Below are 18,965 nucleotides of genomic sequence, written 5' to 3'. Positions count from 1 at the left end.
TTCTCAGGATGCCATTACTCCTCCACACCTTTACATAGCAAACAGTGGTTAGTTGCTGTATTAATGCTCTGAATGTCGCATACAGAACCTTCAAGTTTTGTGTCTGTACAAGAGAACTTCACAGTTTTCTATAATGTTGTTTTTTGTAAAACATTTTCTATTTTAGTGTATTTGACACCTCTGGGCCGCTGCAGGTTACAGCTCTGCACACAAACAGTGTGTCTTTTCTCCTTCAGGATGAGACAACAAAGGTTTGAAAGCAGGTTTCTGCTGTATTAAAGACACCGATATAGCTCAGCTGAGTCCATCCTGGCCTGGACACTGAAAATAGATCTCTAGATCAACTGACTCTGGAGGCTGTTGCAGTCCTTGGCGAGGGGCCAGCGGTGAGTTGTAATGTGCTGTGAGCTGAGCTGGTTAGAGATTAGCGCCTGAGTCAGCAATCTGCTGAAACACAGCTTCCTACGGCTACTGTTCATGAAAAAAACAACACACTTTCATTTCCTCAAATCTGCTCCATCATCACTGCCCTACTTTGCTGTTTTCTTTTCTCATATCAGTCCTCTGTTGGCTGCAGTGGTCTTCTGCTTGTATAATTGCAGTTATTTTAAGGCCTCCAGTTTGGCTCCTCAGCTTTACAACCTTGGCTCACTTTCTGTGTTGTCCCCGCTGCATGTTTACTGTCATGCAAGCTTATAGTTGCGTCTTAAAAAAAACACCAAACAAGTTTAAAATAAGCCTCAAAGCGAGAGTAAATGTGGCATCACGCATACTTAGACACAGCCTGAGCACAAGAGGAACAAACACAAACAGAAAACACCGTTTAGATAACAAGTTTTATTATTTTCCCCCAAGACAAAAATTTCCAGAGTATACAAGTGTGGATTGTCATCGAATGCTTGCTAACTGTATCACTGAGAAACAAAAAAATAAATCCCTAAACTATCACAGTAAACATTTGAGAAATATACATACATAAAAATATACCTCTGAGAAAATTCAATATATTGACATTTTCCTAACAGCTCGCAGTCAGGGCTCGATCAGTAGCAACGAAGACTCATATGATCCGAACACATGCAGAAGAAAAAAGGCCCCCACCCCGTCCCAACACCAATATGGAACACACTACTATCATGTTTCTCTGAGGTGTTACAGGTAGTATGGCTGGCATGGGGAATGTAGGTTTATATTGCTTTACATACTGAGATTAAATTAGCTGAATTTGTCCAAAGCAAGATTTGAATCGACAGCATGCGACAGATAGAATGAACTCTTTGGCGTTTGTTACTAAAAACCACAAAGCTAAAAAAAAATCTTGTGGTTTTTTTAACTCTAATTGCATATAATGATTATCACCTGAAGTGCTTCTGTTGTACCGCTACGATGAGCTCCTTCCTCACATAGCACAGGTTTAAAATCTGCACGGGATGAATTGTGGGAAACATTCCTCAATAAGACTTTAGAGTATAAAATATTAACATTGCACGCTCCTCTTTAGGCACAGAAAGCCTCGTGTCAAATCGAGCTTTAAACTGGTGCGGGATCGATCTATGGATGACTCTACAGGGCTGAGTGAAGCCTCACCAGCCCCAGGTTGTGCCTGCGTTGATCTTAAACTGTACTGTTTTACACTTTCATACAACATAATGCGTTTCTTGTGGCCATGTCAATTTCCAGCTTCCTAAATAGGACATGGCTTACATAGCTTTTTTATTGTGAAGCATACTGTTTATTCGTTTGGATCATGATCGAACAGTAAGTGCTGTAAAACAACTTTCTGGGGTTTTCTAGCTCTGGGACTTGTAATAAAAATACGTAAGATGCACAAACTGGGGCTGAAGCTTCACTAGATTCATACACTACGTGAACATTTTAATGCAAAGTAACGGTAAGTGGAACTCCTCTTCGAAGCCGACCATCTTATGTCAACAATTATTCAGCTTATCTCTGAAAAAAAAAAAAAAAACAGCCTCTAAGCATTTCTTTGTGTGTGTGACCTCCTCTCAGGCTCGTCAATAACTCGCACTGTCAGTTTGACAGCTTGATTATAGTGCAGAGAGGGAGGAGGAAGAGGAGGGAAGGCGTTCACCTCGTGAGCTGGCAGCTACCCTGTTGCGACATTCAACATACAGGCTGTGTCTTAGCTTTGACATGTCTGCAGAGGCTAACAGGGTATTTCCACATTTGTGGGTAGAGTGTTGGAGCGAAAAACAAAACCCCAGAGAGGGGTGATGTGTGCTGGAATGATGCCTGAACATATACCAGGAAGAAGAGTAAAGAAATGTTACATGTGCTTTCATGTGAAATGTAACAGATCAGGCTTTTACTTATCCACATAATGAACCATCACAATATTTCATTAATCAAACCAAACCTATAATTTCCTCTTTGAACCCCTACCAAACACAGCTTGCATGATACAGAGCACACAACGACAAACCAAAGTCTCTTCTTATAAAAGGTTGTAGCGGTCGGAGGAGAGATATGCTGAATTGTGATGTAAAACGCCACCTTCTCCTGAAAGTCAAACGGTTGTTTGTCTTGTTGATGGCAGCACAAACAAATAATGTGGCCAACAGAGAAACCACTAACCAGGAAAAGTAGTATAGTAATAATAAAAAAAGCCAAAATCCCAAAATGCACGTGATGGCTTAGTTCAAGCTACGCTGCTCCCTGTTTATCCAATCTACAGATATGCTTAGGGAAGAAGGGAAAGGAGGCGGGGGCGGTTGGTGTCTGCGTCACATGAGAATCCTATCACTCCGAAACATCCCCCTTAAATCACAAGTCTTAAAAAAGAGGTGACACCGCCCGGTCAGTGATGAAGGATTTTCTGTGGGTTCAACTGCTTCGGGGAGCAAACAGACGGAGGGCATGTTTCTACAGGGGGAGGCAGAGAGGGAGGGGGTGAGGGTGGGCGAGGGAGGTGTCAGGAGACGGTGTGGCAGTCACTCCTCGTCTGAGCTGCTGTTGTCCAGAGAGTAAACCATGAAGGCTAGATCGGGCCGGGCCGGCACCATGGGGTGGCCCGGCTTCACCATCTCAAAGCCCATGTAGTGGAACGTCTTGATGATGGACACTGGGGAGGAAACAGGAAGAGTGTGAGAGGCTCGACTGGTGACACCTGAGTGATGAACCTGTCTGAGGCTGCAGGTTCACTCAGTGTTAGTGTTGGTCATGTGATTAATTACAAATCTGTACAAAGGAAAAGTTCAACTTTTTTAAGACAGAGATGAGAGTCGACATCTGGGCTGCATGATATCAAGTATGGCAAATTAATTAAAAGACATCAGACACCAATTTTTGCTCCTTGATACAAAAGGAAAACTCATAAAGTTCCCTTTGTCCATGACTAACGTTACCGGCCAAGCCTTCCCCTTTAAGACATGTTACGTGTGTATGTGACATAGTCTGGCGGTGTTTGTTATGGGAAGTGAGACTCTACTGTGTATAAAAGGACTGTAAACAGGCTGGTAAGTGCCACAGACAAGGTGAAACGCATGCTTCTCTGACGCAACAGTAGTCAGCGGCAGAAAGTGTCTAGATAAACTCATGTTACAGTATAACGACTGTAAAAATGGTTGTTTTAAGTTCACTGCACGGACGAAATAAAGTATCTGTTCAATGCAACATTATCACAACGTCTCTCGATTATTCTTTACCACAGAGTTGCCGGACTGTTAAAGCTAGTTAACGAACTGAGTTAGCCTAAAGAAACCAAAGGTCTCCTAATTAACAGTTTGGAGTCGCAAGGATGGAAAGGCAACATTAACACTAACGTTAATCTACTCGACCAGTCTGTTTGATAAACAACCAAAGCACACTCTGCTAGTAGTCCATCACAACCTGAAATTGATCGAGGAACAGGAGGAGAGCAGCGTAAGGGAGCCTCCTCATTTTAGTGTAAGCAACATGTATTATTAATATGACATGTTGGGTCATTAACTTCAGCCTGGATTGGTGTCATGGTGACTCACCCAGAGCATGAAGCTACCTAATTCCTCCTCAGAAAAGTGTTTTAGTATTTTCATTTTCAGATGCAGCTCCCTACAAAATCTCACCAGCAATTCTAGAATGATTCATTATTTCCAAATAAAACTATTCAAGTCATGTGGTGAAATGTCTCTATTTTTCATATCACAATACATCATGCAGACCTCGTGGACATTTATCTCTTGCTGTAGTCATAACATAGTTAGATTATCTTACCATAAAGACTGGAAGCAGAGGGAAACAGCCTGTCTTTCTAGAGTTAAAAATACACCCAACAAAACCTCTTAAGGTGACTTATAGAAACATGTTGTCTCTTATTTGGTTGGTGATGATGATGATAGCTGAATGTACACCAGGTCTTATGATATGCTGTCATCACTGTACACTGTTTTATCTGAGCTTGTGTGTGTGGGTGTGTGTGGCAGTTTTTTACATATTTTTCCTTCCGCCAAGGAGGTTATGTTTTTGGTTCAGTTTGTGGGTTTCCCGGCAGGATTACAGAAAGGCTACAGGCCTGATTTTCGTGAAACTTGCTGCAAGGGTGTAGCCTGGATTGAGGCGAAAAACCCATTAAATTTTAGAGTGGATGCGAATCACGGGGCGAATACACAAATTATTTTCTGTCCTTTTAGTTTTTTGTTTTGTGTATCTTGTTATACTTTATGTTCAAGTCTGTTTGTGACGCAAGACATTTCCCATAGGAGACAATTAAGGTCCATTTGGGGTTGAAGCTGATGCTTTGTGGTTTTAGGGGAATAACTTTGTGCAATTATTCCTTTGGCGAACTACAGCAGGAAGTGTTGTTGTCACAGTAACTGTACTGAAACCTGTGCTAACCAGCCATATGTGGAAATGACAGACGAGCTGAAGGGATGGATAAACTGTTGTTTGTCAATAAATAAGTCCAGTGTGCAAAACCACTTATCACTGTTCGTATATTTCAGACAGTGGAGAAGTCAATAGATTTATTTTTCAATCGTCAAGACAGGTGTTTACCCATGCTTCCAGGCTTCACGCTAATGTACACCTACACATCCTGAGTCCTGCTCGGTCAACAACAAAGTTTTGCCCCAGGACCCATAACTGATTAATCCAGTCATGTACACACAATCTACAGTACGTAAAAACAAAAAATGTGCATAAACAATTTTTTCAAATCAATATTAAAAGGTTAGGAGAAGGAAACCCCGCCTTTTAAAAAACAAAGCATAATTATAAATAAGAAGAGCTCTTACGTCGGTCCTCTCTGTTTTTATGGAACCACAGGAACACATAGTTAACTTTAAGCTTCTCTTCCGCAAACTCGAGCAGAGCAGTTAGCCTGAGGACATGAACATGAACACACAGACAGAGAGAGGCAGAGTCAGTCGAGGGGAGTGGCGATGACGCACACACAAAGTTCTTTTTTATTTTTTTCTCTTTACATAAGCGCTGCAACTTTACATAATAATGCAATGGCAGCTGCAAAGCTGGCTGCTCAAACCACTGGCTCTGTGCCCGCAGCAGGCAAGGGTACCCTGCGCTGGCATTGATTACAGCCCAACACAAAGCCAGGTGGAGGAAACAGAAACTTATTAGCATTTGTTTTAATTTGAGACACACTGATAATGTAAAAACATGATAAACAGGATGTGGTAGGATTATTTCGACTAACATTTAATTTCTGATACTGTAAGAAAACAATTGATCTTTTCGTAAGTAATGGGTGATTTCTGTGAAACATATCTTGCACTCAACAAGAAATCCCCCCAAATCTCCCCTGTGTGCTTGTAAGGTGGAAGTTTTGTGCATTTATAGCCAACAAACTTTAAGAGAAAGGGTTCAAACCTACAGAGGGTGAAGTAAACATTTAAAAAAGGAACCCTGTGGAGATTTAATTGTAAATAAACAGTTTTATTTTCCACCATTTACAATAAATGCAGCACTTTTACAAGAGCGTGTCAGGAAAACACAGCAGGAGGCTTCATGTACTATAAGTTAGAGGTCGTAACACATCCTTACCCCTCTTTGCTCCCCTCTACCAGCGGCCCTGCAGGGATCTCCAGGAAGAGGCTGTCTCCTGATAGAGCTGTTTCCCACGAGGCCGAGCGGCGCTCATTCAGCTGGTAGTGAAATCGGAGAAAAGAGGGGTCCCCACCTGCTGGAGCTGCCTGCGTCACCATTAACTTCTCATCCTGGATTGTTACAGGGAAGACAGAAAGGACGAAACATTTAGTTTATGGATTCTTTTTCAGCATAAATGTTAAGATTTGTTTTAAGACTGGAGGAGGCTTTGGCTAAAGACAAAGACATTATAAGGCCCAATCTATAATTTGACGATATAAATTTTGAGCTGTAGTCACTGTGCAAAGAGGAACAGTTTAATTCGAAATGAATGTTCTGCATTTTTTCTTTTTGTTTAACTAATCCCAACTCACAATAGAGACATATTTTACCCTTCTACATCATCAGAAAACATAATAATGTCATTAATATACACCTCATTATTGTAATTCAACCTGGGAGTGACAGCAGGTAACCAACTGTTTAGCATTTACATTACGCACTACACCACCGAGCTCTTTAAGCTTCAAAAATCAGATGACACAAAATTAAAAGCTGGGTATAAAGACAGCGTCTGCGTCTGAGAGCAGCTGTGAGGTGAAATGAGTCAAAGAGGAAGTGGTTACACTGGGTATCTCGATGAAGCAGCGAGTCTTGTGCTCTAACTGATGAGGTGGTCAAACCATTTCTGTATTTCTTTTTAAATTCCTAAGCTACTGGTCGTCAGACATTTAGTCAGATAACCCAGCCTGAGACAGATTAGCACGAATTTTGTGTCAACGGCAGAAAACGTTTTTTGGTGATGTCTGCAATTAACATGTGTTGCATGTTCTTGTGGTACATTATTTTAATCCCTGCAGCTGCTCTTTCTTTTATAGTTGTCTAACAGTAATTAAATCACTGCCAGATTTACTGGATTTGATGTTGTCTTCCACACAGATACTACGCAGAGTTATAAGTCATTCTAAAGTCCACTCGGCCCTATTCTGGGTGCAGAGTCATCGAGGAAACTGTCATGTAAATGCCTGTAAACACTAACAAGAATGTGTAAATAAAGGTAAACTGTGTTACATAACTTTCCATGCATGAGTCTTAAAGTATGTAAAAGTCAATGTAAACGAAAGAAGATGTATGAAAGAGTTAAATCTGATAAACCGGCGACGTTACAGAGGTTTTTTTTTGGTTGCTGGCCGAGGACAGATGAGGATGTTAATATGACAGTTGTGACTGATCTGTCTGATCCTAAATCTCTAATCCCCGGGGACAGCCAGTCACATGTCTGAGGTACAATTTGTCACGCGTGCACAAACACACACACAGTCCAGAGGACAGGAATGTGTGTACAAGCTTACATAACAAATTTTTATATTATTAATATCTATATTGTTTTATTTCTGATGTCTCTATGTGAATAAACTCATTCTTTTGTATTTGAAAAACTGAGTCCACCAGGAGAAAACTAGGTTGAATGAATGAATTTATGCATTAAAATCCACTGCAGGTGCGGATGACGAGCAGCAGACAGATTAAAGGATTTTTAAGCTTTAAAAACAGTGACTTTGCAAATTGAGGGTACAACTCATTAGCTGACTTAAAGTGGTCACTGAGGGACGAAGCACTTAACACAATTACTACCTAAAGTGCTCACAGAGACCAACACGCAACAACTTTTACTTTTCCATTACTTTCCCTTAAAACCATTAAGCCTTTATGTCATGTATTTTATCTCTAATAAGTCTTTAAAATACCAAACTGGGACAAAGACTTGTACCATTTGTACCTCTTTAACATGATTAATGTGGCAATTTTTGGCTCGATATTTGTTTGTAAACTCACTAGCCAAGACATCACTGTAACTCAAAGCAGCACTTTGTATTATGGGCTCAGATGTTGTGTGGTTATATGTTTTTGTCACTGTGTAGTCATGTGAGGTTGAGGGATGGCACCTTGTGTAGTAGCACGCCGAGAGAGTGATCCCTGACAGTCCCTCGCCCACCCGGGATCTTCAGTTGTGGGTGAGGGGCATCAGGAGCACCACTGAGGCCCTGGAGAATGAGGGATAGAGCTCGGCAGCCGCGACCCAGCTAACCAAGAACTGAAAGGAGACAAAAAAATGAATCGATTAGAATGGTGTCACTGAATCTCATCTGCTGTCCTGTACTTGCTGTAAAAAATAAAAATTTAAAAATAATCTTCCACACACACAGTCCCCCCCCCCTCCAAATGACCTGCCAGTGCAACACCCCCAAACTCTGTACTTCTTACTACTGCTGACTGCAACGAGGACAGTGGTAACAACACTAGCAAGATAAATTATGTTATGTTAATATGTCAAACTAATAAACTCCCTCTAGACACGGCCATTAATCCCAATCTTAGACTCAATTTATGCCAACTTTAGGACTATAGCAGGAGGCAAATGACGACCAATTAACTGCTAAAAAGCTGCACTCATTGTGACACAAAAGTACCGGCTGCAAGCTTGCCAAATAAAACTGTGTGAACACTGTTGGTGTTGGCTGCTTCCAAAGCTGTTCAGGAGTCCATCCAGTGTTTCAAGATTAGGTCAGAGTCATTGAAGTGACCTGTCAAGTAGGGCGACCACTTGAAAGTCGGAGATTCAAATCGTCAGTCTGAACTGAGTCAACTGAGACTGCTTTAAGTTTAGCAGGCTTTTTTTTTTTTTTTGCTTGTCCAGTGTGCGGTGCAGTGTACTTCTAGACACGTTTCGGTCTCCAGATTTGATGCTGAGTGAGTACTCTTGACTTTCATGCTACTCTTTGATAACTTAACATTACTTTCTCCCTTCGACCTGGGTGTGGTGAATTTACAGCTCACAGACACTTAATGCATCACAGTGTCTGGCTTTTTGATATCTAGTGTCTGCAAGTGATGTTGCACTTTTCAATCAGTCATTAGCGCTGTTAGCCTGTTTACATAAATGCCACTCTCACACTAAACGTCCCACTGAGCTCCGTTCAAACTAAAAAGCAATCATTGAATATTCATATTAAACGGCAGAATTGGATTCGACTAATGTAATTCTGAATTTGATAAAGCCCTTCTGTCGAGGGTTATTGCTTACTATAAAACAGTTGGTGAGGGAAATTGGTAGACCAGAAAACCCAGGAGCCTCAATTTCAGCAGTGTCAGCACATTTTAAACCTCTATTACCCTTTAAGTACCCTGTGGAGTATTTTTTTAACTGTGAGCAGTGCTTCTCGTTTCACCCTATTTTGGTGATCGTCAGTTAGCAGTTGTACCACACAAACAAACAGAGAAGCACAATTTAAAGTTGTTTTTCTTTGATTGTTTAATTAGGGAGGGTGTGCATGTTTGTTACACCTCAGGACTGTTTAAAATAAACTCCACGGGGCATCTTTAACTCAAATACACTTAGCCGGAACATATGATGATGTAAACCTCTGAGCTTGTTGTCGCTCTCACACAACCCCGTTTTAACTTCATTAAGCACGTCCCTGTAATTAGCAAATATAAAGCACCTGTGGCAACATGCCCCACCTCCACCTCCACAGTGTACAGGACAACCAGAGGGAATTAACAGGATTATACGGTTTGCTCATTTGTTGGATCCTTTTATGTTTTTGCAGGTTTCCAAGCATCTGGCCGAACATGCATTCAGACGTAACCTGCGACAAAGTAACGTCTGACTTTACTCCTAGGAGCAATGTTGTAATGTTTGCCTTAAACAGCAGATTCTGCCGGAGGTTTCATATCTGAAACAGGAACTCAGTGTCCTTAAGCATGAGACGCAGCGGTCCAGTTAGTCAAGTCTGTTTGGTTATTTATAGATTTTGGCATATTTCTCCAAACACAACTCAAATCATGACACACAAACAAAGATCAAAGCCAACAAATAAATGATGTGGGCAGTAAAGTTTCAGTCTACTAACTCCTGAATATCCATCACAGGCTGATTGTTTATGTTGAGCTTATGACAGACAAAATTATAGCCGATGATTTATAACTGCATTCAACTGCGTCGTGTGTGTGGTGGAAGGCATGTATCATAAACAAGGGCATGATCTGTAAACACCTCTGCAAATAGCTTGTGAGGCTTTCGGGAACACACATCTCTGGCGTGTGGAGTTACAGTCGTGCATCTGAAACCAGACATGATGGCAGCCAGCCGACGTTTCCAGACGGGCCCGGACACGAGGGCTGAGGATTCTCATTTTGTCAACTTCAACATGAGTGAATATCCTCCCCAGTCTGACTCAGTTTTGACCCCAAGAGACTGTGACACCTTTAATCAGACCCAGCACAGTACACAATCTTCTGGCAGAAACTGCACCAGCTAGACCGACCCTTTTGTGAGCGAATATTGGTATGGCCGAGAGATATGCCACAGACAAACATCAGGTACTGTTTTTGTGAGAGGGAGGAGCTGTGCAATGCAGACAGTTTCCCCGCGGGCCAGGTAGGTAACCTGGACAACCTGATCTGCATAGAGCCAAGAGAGTGAGCAATGGAAAACAAAGCTCATTATGCCTGGCCTGTTCACTTTGCAGCTCCAACCGCACACACTCTTTCCCCGTCTCATCACTCCTTGGTTCTTAACCATGCAGAGACAACATATGAACTGGAAAATTAAGTGTACAAATAACTCCCACTTGCTTTTTGAGTGTATTCTAATGTTCTATAGACCTACCAAAGTACTCATTATACAGCAGAATGGCTCCTGTCCATGTCACAACAAGATGACACTTTATTATCACAAATGCATGAACTTTTAAGCAGTATTGTTATTTTAAATACTTTAATAAACATATGTTCAGTTCAATCTAGAGTATAACAATGCTTCAGATTTAATACAGTCATCGTAGGATTTGTGCGTAAAATTTGAACCTACAAAGTAATAGGGGAGGGGGGAAAAAGCTATCCAGCAAAGTATTGCGATATGTTGCGTGGCAATATTCTATCAATACTCTGATGCCAAATATCGAAATTTTTATTATATAAATACAAATTAAACCTTTGTTTGTCTATCAGAATAATACAATTAATTGCTTTTTCAGTCCACTGGATACATTTTGCTGCAATAAAAATTACTTTAGTTTGTCTTTTTAGGTAAAACAGATAATGACAGTTTTCCTTTCCTTTGCAATTAAAAAAAGATAATAAATCCCAGTGTTATCACAGCATATTGCAAAACATTTAAAAATCGCAATACTGTATATAATCTTAAGTACTGTGATTATATTGTGTTGTCGGGCCTCTGGTGATTCCCACCTTTACAAAGTGATCAGTAGCTGTAGTTGTTGGATAAATGTGGTGGAGTACGAAGCATGTCGCAAATATTACCCTCTATAATGTAGTGAATTAGACGCAGCAATAAATGGAAATACTTAAATAAAGTACAAGTACTTGAGTAAATGTACTTCCACACATTCCACTCCTGACTTACAATAAACACATGAGAAAAACTAAATAAAATAGATGCAGAAACGCTGCGGTCATAACACACAGAAAGCAGCAGTACCCAGCAGGTACAACTTAAAAATCTACCAGTCTCCTCAGACAAACAAATCGGAATGAGGTGAATGTTGGCAGCGCCCCATTAAAACATTTTTAAACTGCCAAGAGTGCCTCTTCATTTGTTCCACAGAAACAAAAGTGATACAGAGTGTATCAGGGACGACAGGTAGGACGCAGACAGGGGGAAGAGATTAGCGCACTTGCCAAGATGTCAAGACCTGCTTCTCTTTTTCCATCTTCCCTTCCAGAGACAGACAGAAGAGCCTGTCCTTGATGGAAATGCCAGCTTGTTTTGAAAGGCAACACTTTCGTCTTCTGACATTTCAGCCACACTCCGAGCCGCCCTCCCCGCCCCCGTGTCCCATAATGCCAGTCCAGCTGGAGAGCTGCAGTCTATAGCCCCCCAATAGGTCATGAGGTCATCCTAAAAACAGAATATGGGTTACGTTTTTAAAGAAGGTCAACTTGGTGGGCGCAGTGGACTCTGTGCACCGCTCTGTGAAGGCTACACTCACAAGCCTGGGCTGTATTAATATGCGGGTGAGGATTTAATCATCTGTGTGTTGCAGCGAGACTCAAAGATGCCAAGTGCGTCATCGTCCGATTCCGCAGGGAGGGGCGAGGGCATGTGTGTGTATGCAAGAGGAACATATTATTATTTTTAAGGATGACTGCTTCCACTGCCAGTTTGCTCTTCCTGAGCTGTGAGTTGTTTTGAGAACTGATTCAGGTGGATTGTTTGAGGGGATAAATGGCCCGAGCTGGCCGGCTGCTGTGGCAGAGTTTCACCGACAGCCAAGAAACACACAACTAAACCAAAACAGGAAGCGCTCTGGCAGGTCTTCCAAGAAAACCGAAACACACCAAATGAACTTCTCACACTATAACTACCAGTTACTAATGGAAAAAGCCTACACTTAAACCCCGACTGTCAACATAAACAAGCTTGTTAGCCCCCCAAAAAACCGTGGTGAAGATGATTTAGGTTGGGGACATAAACATCACGTTGCTGTACGCAGTAAAATAAACAGGAGGGTCCTCAGACCTCCTCTGACCCCCGAAGTTTGGCAGAGAAGCGTGTCGGAAAACATGTCGAGACAGAAACAGGAAACACACACATGCTTCGAGTGTGGATGGACGTAGCCCTGTCAAAACACACAGTGCTGACCCCTGGACCCAAACTGTGGCCGTGCACGGCTGGTCAGACACAGAAGACAACAAACACAACCAAACTAGTCTAAATAACCAGACCATTGTAAAGCAGGACAAGGATGTCACGATCAAGTTTTTTCGCCCCTGATCTGAGTCACTTAATACTGACTATCTGCTGATACAGAGCGACTATCAGCTGCACAGCGCACATGGAGCGCTTTCGTGAAACACCATGTACAAGAGATGACAGGAGACGCAAAAGACTCTTTCACTCATTCTGCATTTTGCTGTCATTTATGACGTGTGGTGTTTTGCAGTGGGCGCTGAATGGAGTGGAGCAGAGACAGAGTTGGAGAGATGACAACGGCTGCACTTGTTGCCTGTTGCTGTGCACAAACTTTGACCAGTAAAACCACCTGACATCTGACATGAAACAAAGGATCGAATTGGACACAATATCATTCAATAAAGCCAATCCCGATTAGCTTAAAATATACCGTCCTCGGCCCCAATACTGATCTTTGAGGTAAGACTGGGACATGCCTAGAACAGGACATTCCATAAGCAAAGCTTTAAAGCAAATAAATATTCCTTTTGTTACTCTGGCACTGACTGCGGGATCAATATTGACTCAGCAAATTTAAACTAAGCCCAACTTACACAACAACAGGGCTGAAATTATCTGACTGTTTTAGTTTGTCACAGATCTGTTGGCATTAATGTGTATGTTGGCAAATAACAAGAAATCACAAGACATAAATGTCAAAGATATGTTTGAAGTGATTCAGAAATGGTGTATTGCTACCATGCTCAAAATGACAGTGTTAACATTCAGTTGATTGGCAGACCTGTTTATCATGTTCATCATCTTAGTTTCCCTCACATTTTCCTCACTGGCACTAAACACAAAGTACTGCTAAGGATGATGCAAATGTTAAGAGTTTTGCAGGAATTTGGTTATAAAACAAAGTATTGGACAAATTCAAATTTTGTCCTAATGATGACACTCAAGAAAGAGAATCCCTGTACCAAATTTCATGGCGATCTGTCTCATAGTTGTTGAGACACACCAGTTAAAACCACAAATGTCCGACACAAAGCGGTGGCAGAGGAAGAGATAGGTGATTACCACAGTCATTGTACACATGCATCATAAAAGTGAGCGTCTGTCTGACTAGGAAGTGCAAAAACGCCGGCAACGTTGGACTGTTAGGTAAACACGTAAGATGCATTACCACTTTGTGAAAGTAAAATAACTATTACTTGGAGTAAAACAGTACAAATAGAAGCAACACCACTCATACACCCTCCAAACAGGCGGCACTAGTACGGAGTACATGGGAGTTTTTAAAAACATCCCTTACACACACACTTGCCCCATCAAAAACACAGGCTTAATGCAGGCTGTGAAAACCAACACCTGCAACAATAAAACTCAGCACAGGCTTTGTCCGTACAGGCACAGTTTGATAAGCCTGTGGCGACAGTAAATAATAGTATGACATCAAACTGAGGAATGAACAAAGTAACATCATAACTCATCTTATTTATGCAACACTTAAGCCTGCATGTCTCCTGCCTGTTGTGAAAACACTAGCTTTGGCATGAAACAACATCAACCTATTCATTTTACAGCAAAAAGGGTGTGTCCCATGATCTGTGGTGGCATCTGTGTATTGGGTGGTGTGACACATTAAATGTCTGCCACACCGCATTTCATCGGATGACACAGGAAGTTGCCAACAAAGTTGCTTAATCAAAAACACCAGGTGAGAAACTGAAAATACTTTACTTGAGCACCTATCACACACACACTGCAAACCTGAAATTATATTGACATCAGTCGTAGGAGCTGTATGTAAGAACTCAAATGTCTGAATCAGTTGGATCACACATTAAACAGACTTCATCCTGCCAGCTCCCCAGTGAAAAGTCTGTGTAGTGTTTAATTGAGCCCATGTGTGAACAGAGCAGATAATTATCCAGAGAATTAACAGGGAGTGAGTTGGCATGTTGACATTCTCGGAATCCATCGGCTGTATTTGGTGTCTGACTTCCGGCAGATGGCGATACAGCCTCTGGGGGCAGACCCCCGATTTTTTGGCAATGCTGAACCATTGCGATGGATTCAGAGTTTGCAGTGACGCCAATTATGTTCCGCCTCGTTAGTTCATCGCGCAGACCGTTTAACCTGGCAACAACTGCAGCCGGCTCAAACGTGATTGGTCAATATCACGCGGACTACAAACAGCCTACAACCGGAAACCTGGGCTCTTCCGCTCTTCTTCCGGAGGCAAGATCTCCGGGGTTTGCCTAAACACTCTACATTCACTGAATGTAGAGTCTGTATATAGAGACTAGCATGTTGATGACATTTCTGTCATGAGGCTCCCACGAAACAAGAAGAAAACAAACACCCAAGGGTGAAGAGGCGAGATGGCAACAAAAATGTCTGACTGGAGAGACAGGTTTCAGGAACTGAAGCTGAAATCGGCAGATGTCAGATCGTCCAATTGTTTGGTTTTGGACTGTTGACCAGACAAAAGGATCAAATTCTATGTCAACTTGGGCTTTGGGAAGTTGTGATAGGCATCTTTTACTAATGTCTTACATTTAATGGACCAAACAATGAAAAACAGATTGATTAAAAATGGAAACAATTATGACGTTTCCTTTTCCTCATGTTAAGAGCCTCTTCAAGTTCAAGGACATTCTTTCCAGTGCGATCATGTGCTCATTTCAAGCCCGTCTGCAACTCATTTCTCACTTGTAGGTGCATGCTTAAGGTCTGTATCACAGCAGCGCCTGCAGTCAACAACAATAGCGGTGGCTGACCTCCCAAGACCTCATGTTAAAACCGGTTGGCACAATGTTTTGGTTTCGTTATGGAAAATTCGACAGCGCTCTGATCCAGAATCTTCCAGAAACCACAGCAACCACTGAAAAGGGCAGTGTGCCAGTCGCTTCAAGGAGCACTTAGTTACACTCAGGTAGGTCAGGTTAGATAATCCAGCTGTTTCTGACTGAATGCACCCCCGAACACCTCACACATACACACATACACACTTACACACACTAAAACAGAATCCACTGCTTGGGAACTGAACTAGTAGAGGAGAGCGTGTTACGCAACCAGGCAGATGTAGGCCAGTTGATGCCTTTAGCTGACACGGCCGTAACAGTCGGAGAGCCAATAAAGTCACTGCTCTGGCTCACAGCATCAATGAACCTCTCCCTCTCTGTGTCAGATGATAAAACCCACAGAGGACAAAAACAAGGCGTGGGCCTGTTTTAGGAGAGAGTCAAAGAAAGAAAACACACAGCCTACAATTTATCTGTGCAATCACTCACAGAATGATTGTTAGGCCTGCTTTACTATCACTTTGACCACATAAAAAGAAGTACTGCATAATAAAAGACATATTACAACCACAGCAACAACAACTTCCTAAGGGACCACTATAGTGATGCAAAGGGATGAACATTCAGTACAAAATACAATGCAGCAGTACAAAAAACGCACAAATATATCGGATAACACATCCAAACTTTCAAATATCAGTATCAGTACTAGCCTGAAAAAACAGTAAAAAAAAAAAAAACGACCAAAATTCGGAAGATATTCTGTTTCCAATGATTAAAACAGAATTAAAAAAAGTGTTGAGAAGGTTCATTTTGAAATGTAATAGGTTACAGATTATTTGTTACCCTGTTGAAAATGTAATAAGTAATACGATTTCTTTAGTTACTTCTTTAAAGTAACATAACTTGTCACATTTCATTACTTTTTTTACTACTTTTTTTTTTAAGCGTTTGGAAATAAAGCTGAAAATATGTGGAAATCAGCTGTGCCAAAAGAGGGCAAAAATTACATATATTTTGTAAGATAATTACATGTACCTAGTTACTCCCCTACACTGCATTTAAGAAATTAGAATCAGCAAATGTATTTTTTGCTTCATCAGTGACTGTTTTTGGACTTATTTTCTCACTCAGTGATTGACTTATAATTTCAGTGCTAGTTGTAATAAGTGTATTTTTTTTCCCCAGTAGGCCACAAGTCAATTTCTTTATTGTTGAAAGAAATCATTATTAATTAGCTGAGATATCAAACATTTGCTTTTTCTAGTTGAAACGGATCTGCAACTTTTCTCTGTTTAATATTTTTGTATATGACATGAAAATTGGGCCACTTTAGAGATAAAGCTATTAACTATTTGATAAAAATAATGTTATTAACTGTTGGTTGTAGCACTCTTTTTAGTTCATGGGCCACATAAAGACCAATTTCTTCTAAAGTGGGCCAGACCAGTAAAACCACTGTATAATAACTTAGAAATAACACCACCTACAAATTTTGCCCTTTCTTTTGTTGTAAAAAAGTACAAGTACATTCTGAAAATATCTATTTAAAACAGATAATGAACAGCCTGAGATGTCTGAGGTAAAAAAATAAGCGCATCAGAGTTTTTACACACTCAGTCGTGTGCATTTTTACATATATTTCCACCCCTTGTGTAGAATTGCCGACATCAACACACCAAACTAAAGTGGAGGTTACTGAAGCTGCTGATTGACAATATTTTTGCACAATGTTCACTTTAAATGAGACCACAATAAGTATTTATTATTTTTCAAATAACTGTAATCTAGTCAGGCTGGAGAGGCCCCTGAAGCTGCATTTTACACGAAGGCTGCTCCTGAAACCTGGCACCTCTCAGCCATCACATGTGCATTAATATTAAGTGTGCAAAGTCATCCTGTGGGCCGGATTGGACCCTTTGGCGGGCCACATCTGGCCCACGGGCCTTATGTTTCACATCCCTGTCTTAGATCGTCTGAACAAACAAGAAACAACTTGCAGATTCCCGGAAGGAACAATGATATTTGGAAAAAGGTTCACACATGGGATTTTTTTTTTTAAATAAGGAAATGTGCTATAACTTCGTTGAGATTGAAAAATGTGTCCTTGATGGGAAGTGTGGTCTTAAAAAATTAAATGGCCTTGCAGTACCTTTACAATCACGCTAAATTAAGTGATAGTTAATTTCACTTCAGATTTGCACAGTCATGATACGTTCAAATACCTTTTTGTTGCATTACATCCGTAGAAAACCATCAAACTGTGTCTAGTGCATCTCTCTGTGAATGTTTAACTCATCCGCAGCAGCATCCAACTCCGTATTACAGAGACAGTAAAGTCAAATAAAGTATAAAAGCAGCTACCCCTTCTAGTTTCAGTCTGCTAACATAAACGTACAGCTCTTGTTTGTCCTGTCAGGTCTGTCCACAGCCCCCTGTCTGTCTGTCTGTCTGTCTGTCACTGTGGTCATTTCTAGTTTTTCTTTCCGCAGTTTATTTCCTGCTATTTCGCAAACTAGCCTAAACTACATCCAAACTAATTTACCAAGCTCAACTCTACATTAGTTTAACACCCTGTTACCGACTGAAACAAACCGCTAAGCAGCACCGACACGACCAACTGACACGGACAACAACCGTTAACGTGTGTTAGTGTGAATGTTTCTAGAAGAACGTTAGCATCCTCCTACCTTTCCTCTGTGTTCAGCATGATAGGCTCGAGGAAACACGGGTCTTTAGCTCCTTTCTGAAAACTAAAACTGTTACTGTTCGATAAAAACTCGACGGACAAGTTCAACATCCGTAAATTAACACAACACCGTGTTGTGGTAAAAGTTTCTAGTGACAAGTTCGTGAGAGAGACGAAGAACAAGTCAATACATCGCTCCGCAGCAGCGAGTCTGCGCTTACAGCCGCACCAGAGGGGTATTTATAGCCGCCGCAAAGCATCATGGGTAAGACAAGCCCTCACAGGAAAGTAAACAAACTGACATAAAACGATTAAAACAGTCTGGTTAAAACACATATAAAACAGCAGACTTATGTGATAATCGTATTTTATATTAAGTGCATTGAAACTCACTACACTTTATGGTAGTTTTCTTTTAATAACTCTATTCTAATATACATACGAGTGGTGGAAAGGACAGTACGTTCAGTACTGAAGGGGAGGACGGGGTTGGTTGTCACGCTTTTTACTTTCATTTGGGGGGTGGGCAATACCACAACTACTGCATGGCTGCACCATGGCTAAATCACTGCTGAATTATGTTGTGATTTTGAAATATGGATCAACATTGATATCACTGTGTTGTTTCAATGTTGTTTCATAAACTCATTTCAGACCAAAGGTTGTTGACAAGATGAGTTGAAATATCCTCCTGAGACCCTGTGTCCTCATATGATGACGTCAC

The 18,965-nt window shown here is 41.2% G+C and overlaps 1 protein-coding gene across 1 annotated transcript; it reads right to left on the bottom strand.

Annotated features, from left to right (window-relative positions):
* Positions 1-822: 822 nt before the first annotated feature.
* oaz2a (ornithine decarboxylase antizyme 2a) lies at positions 823-18,465 on the bottom strand. The gene is given in 6 exon segments (XM_033635253.2): positions 823-3,082; positions 5,232-5,317; positions 5,998-6,170; positions 7,986-8,066; positions 8,068-8,134; positions 18,243-18,465. Coding segments are annotated over 6 exon segments (648 nt in total). The 5' UTR covers positions 18,353-18,465; the 3' UTR covers positions 823-2,951.
* Positions 18,466-18,965: the final 500 nt, after the last annotated feature.

The sequence above is a fragment of the Epinephelus lanceolatus genome, chromosome 5 (assembly GCF_041903045.1).
Source record: "Epinephelus lanceolatus isolate andai-2023 chromosome 5, ASM4190304v1, whole genome shotgun sequence".
Lineage (NCBI taxonomy): Eukaryota > Metazoa > Chordata > Actinopteri > Perciformes > Serranidae > Epinephelus > Epinephelus lanceolatus.
The sequence above is the reverse complement of the archived record's forward strand: the minus strand, read 5'-3'. Positions and strand labels throughout refer to the sequence as shown.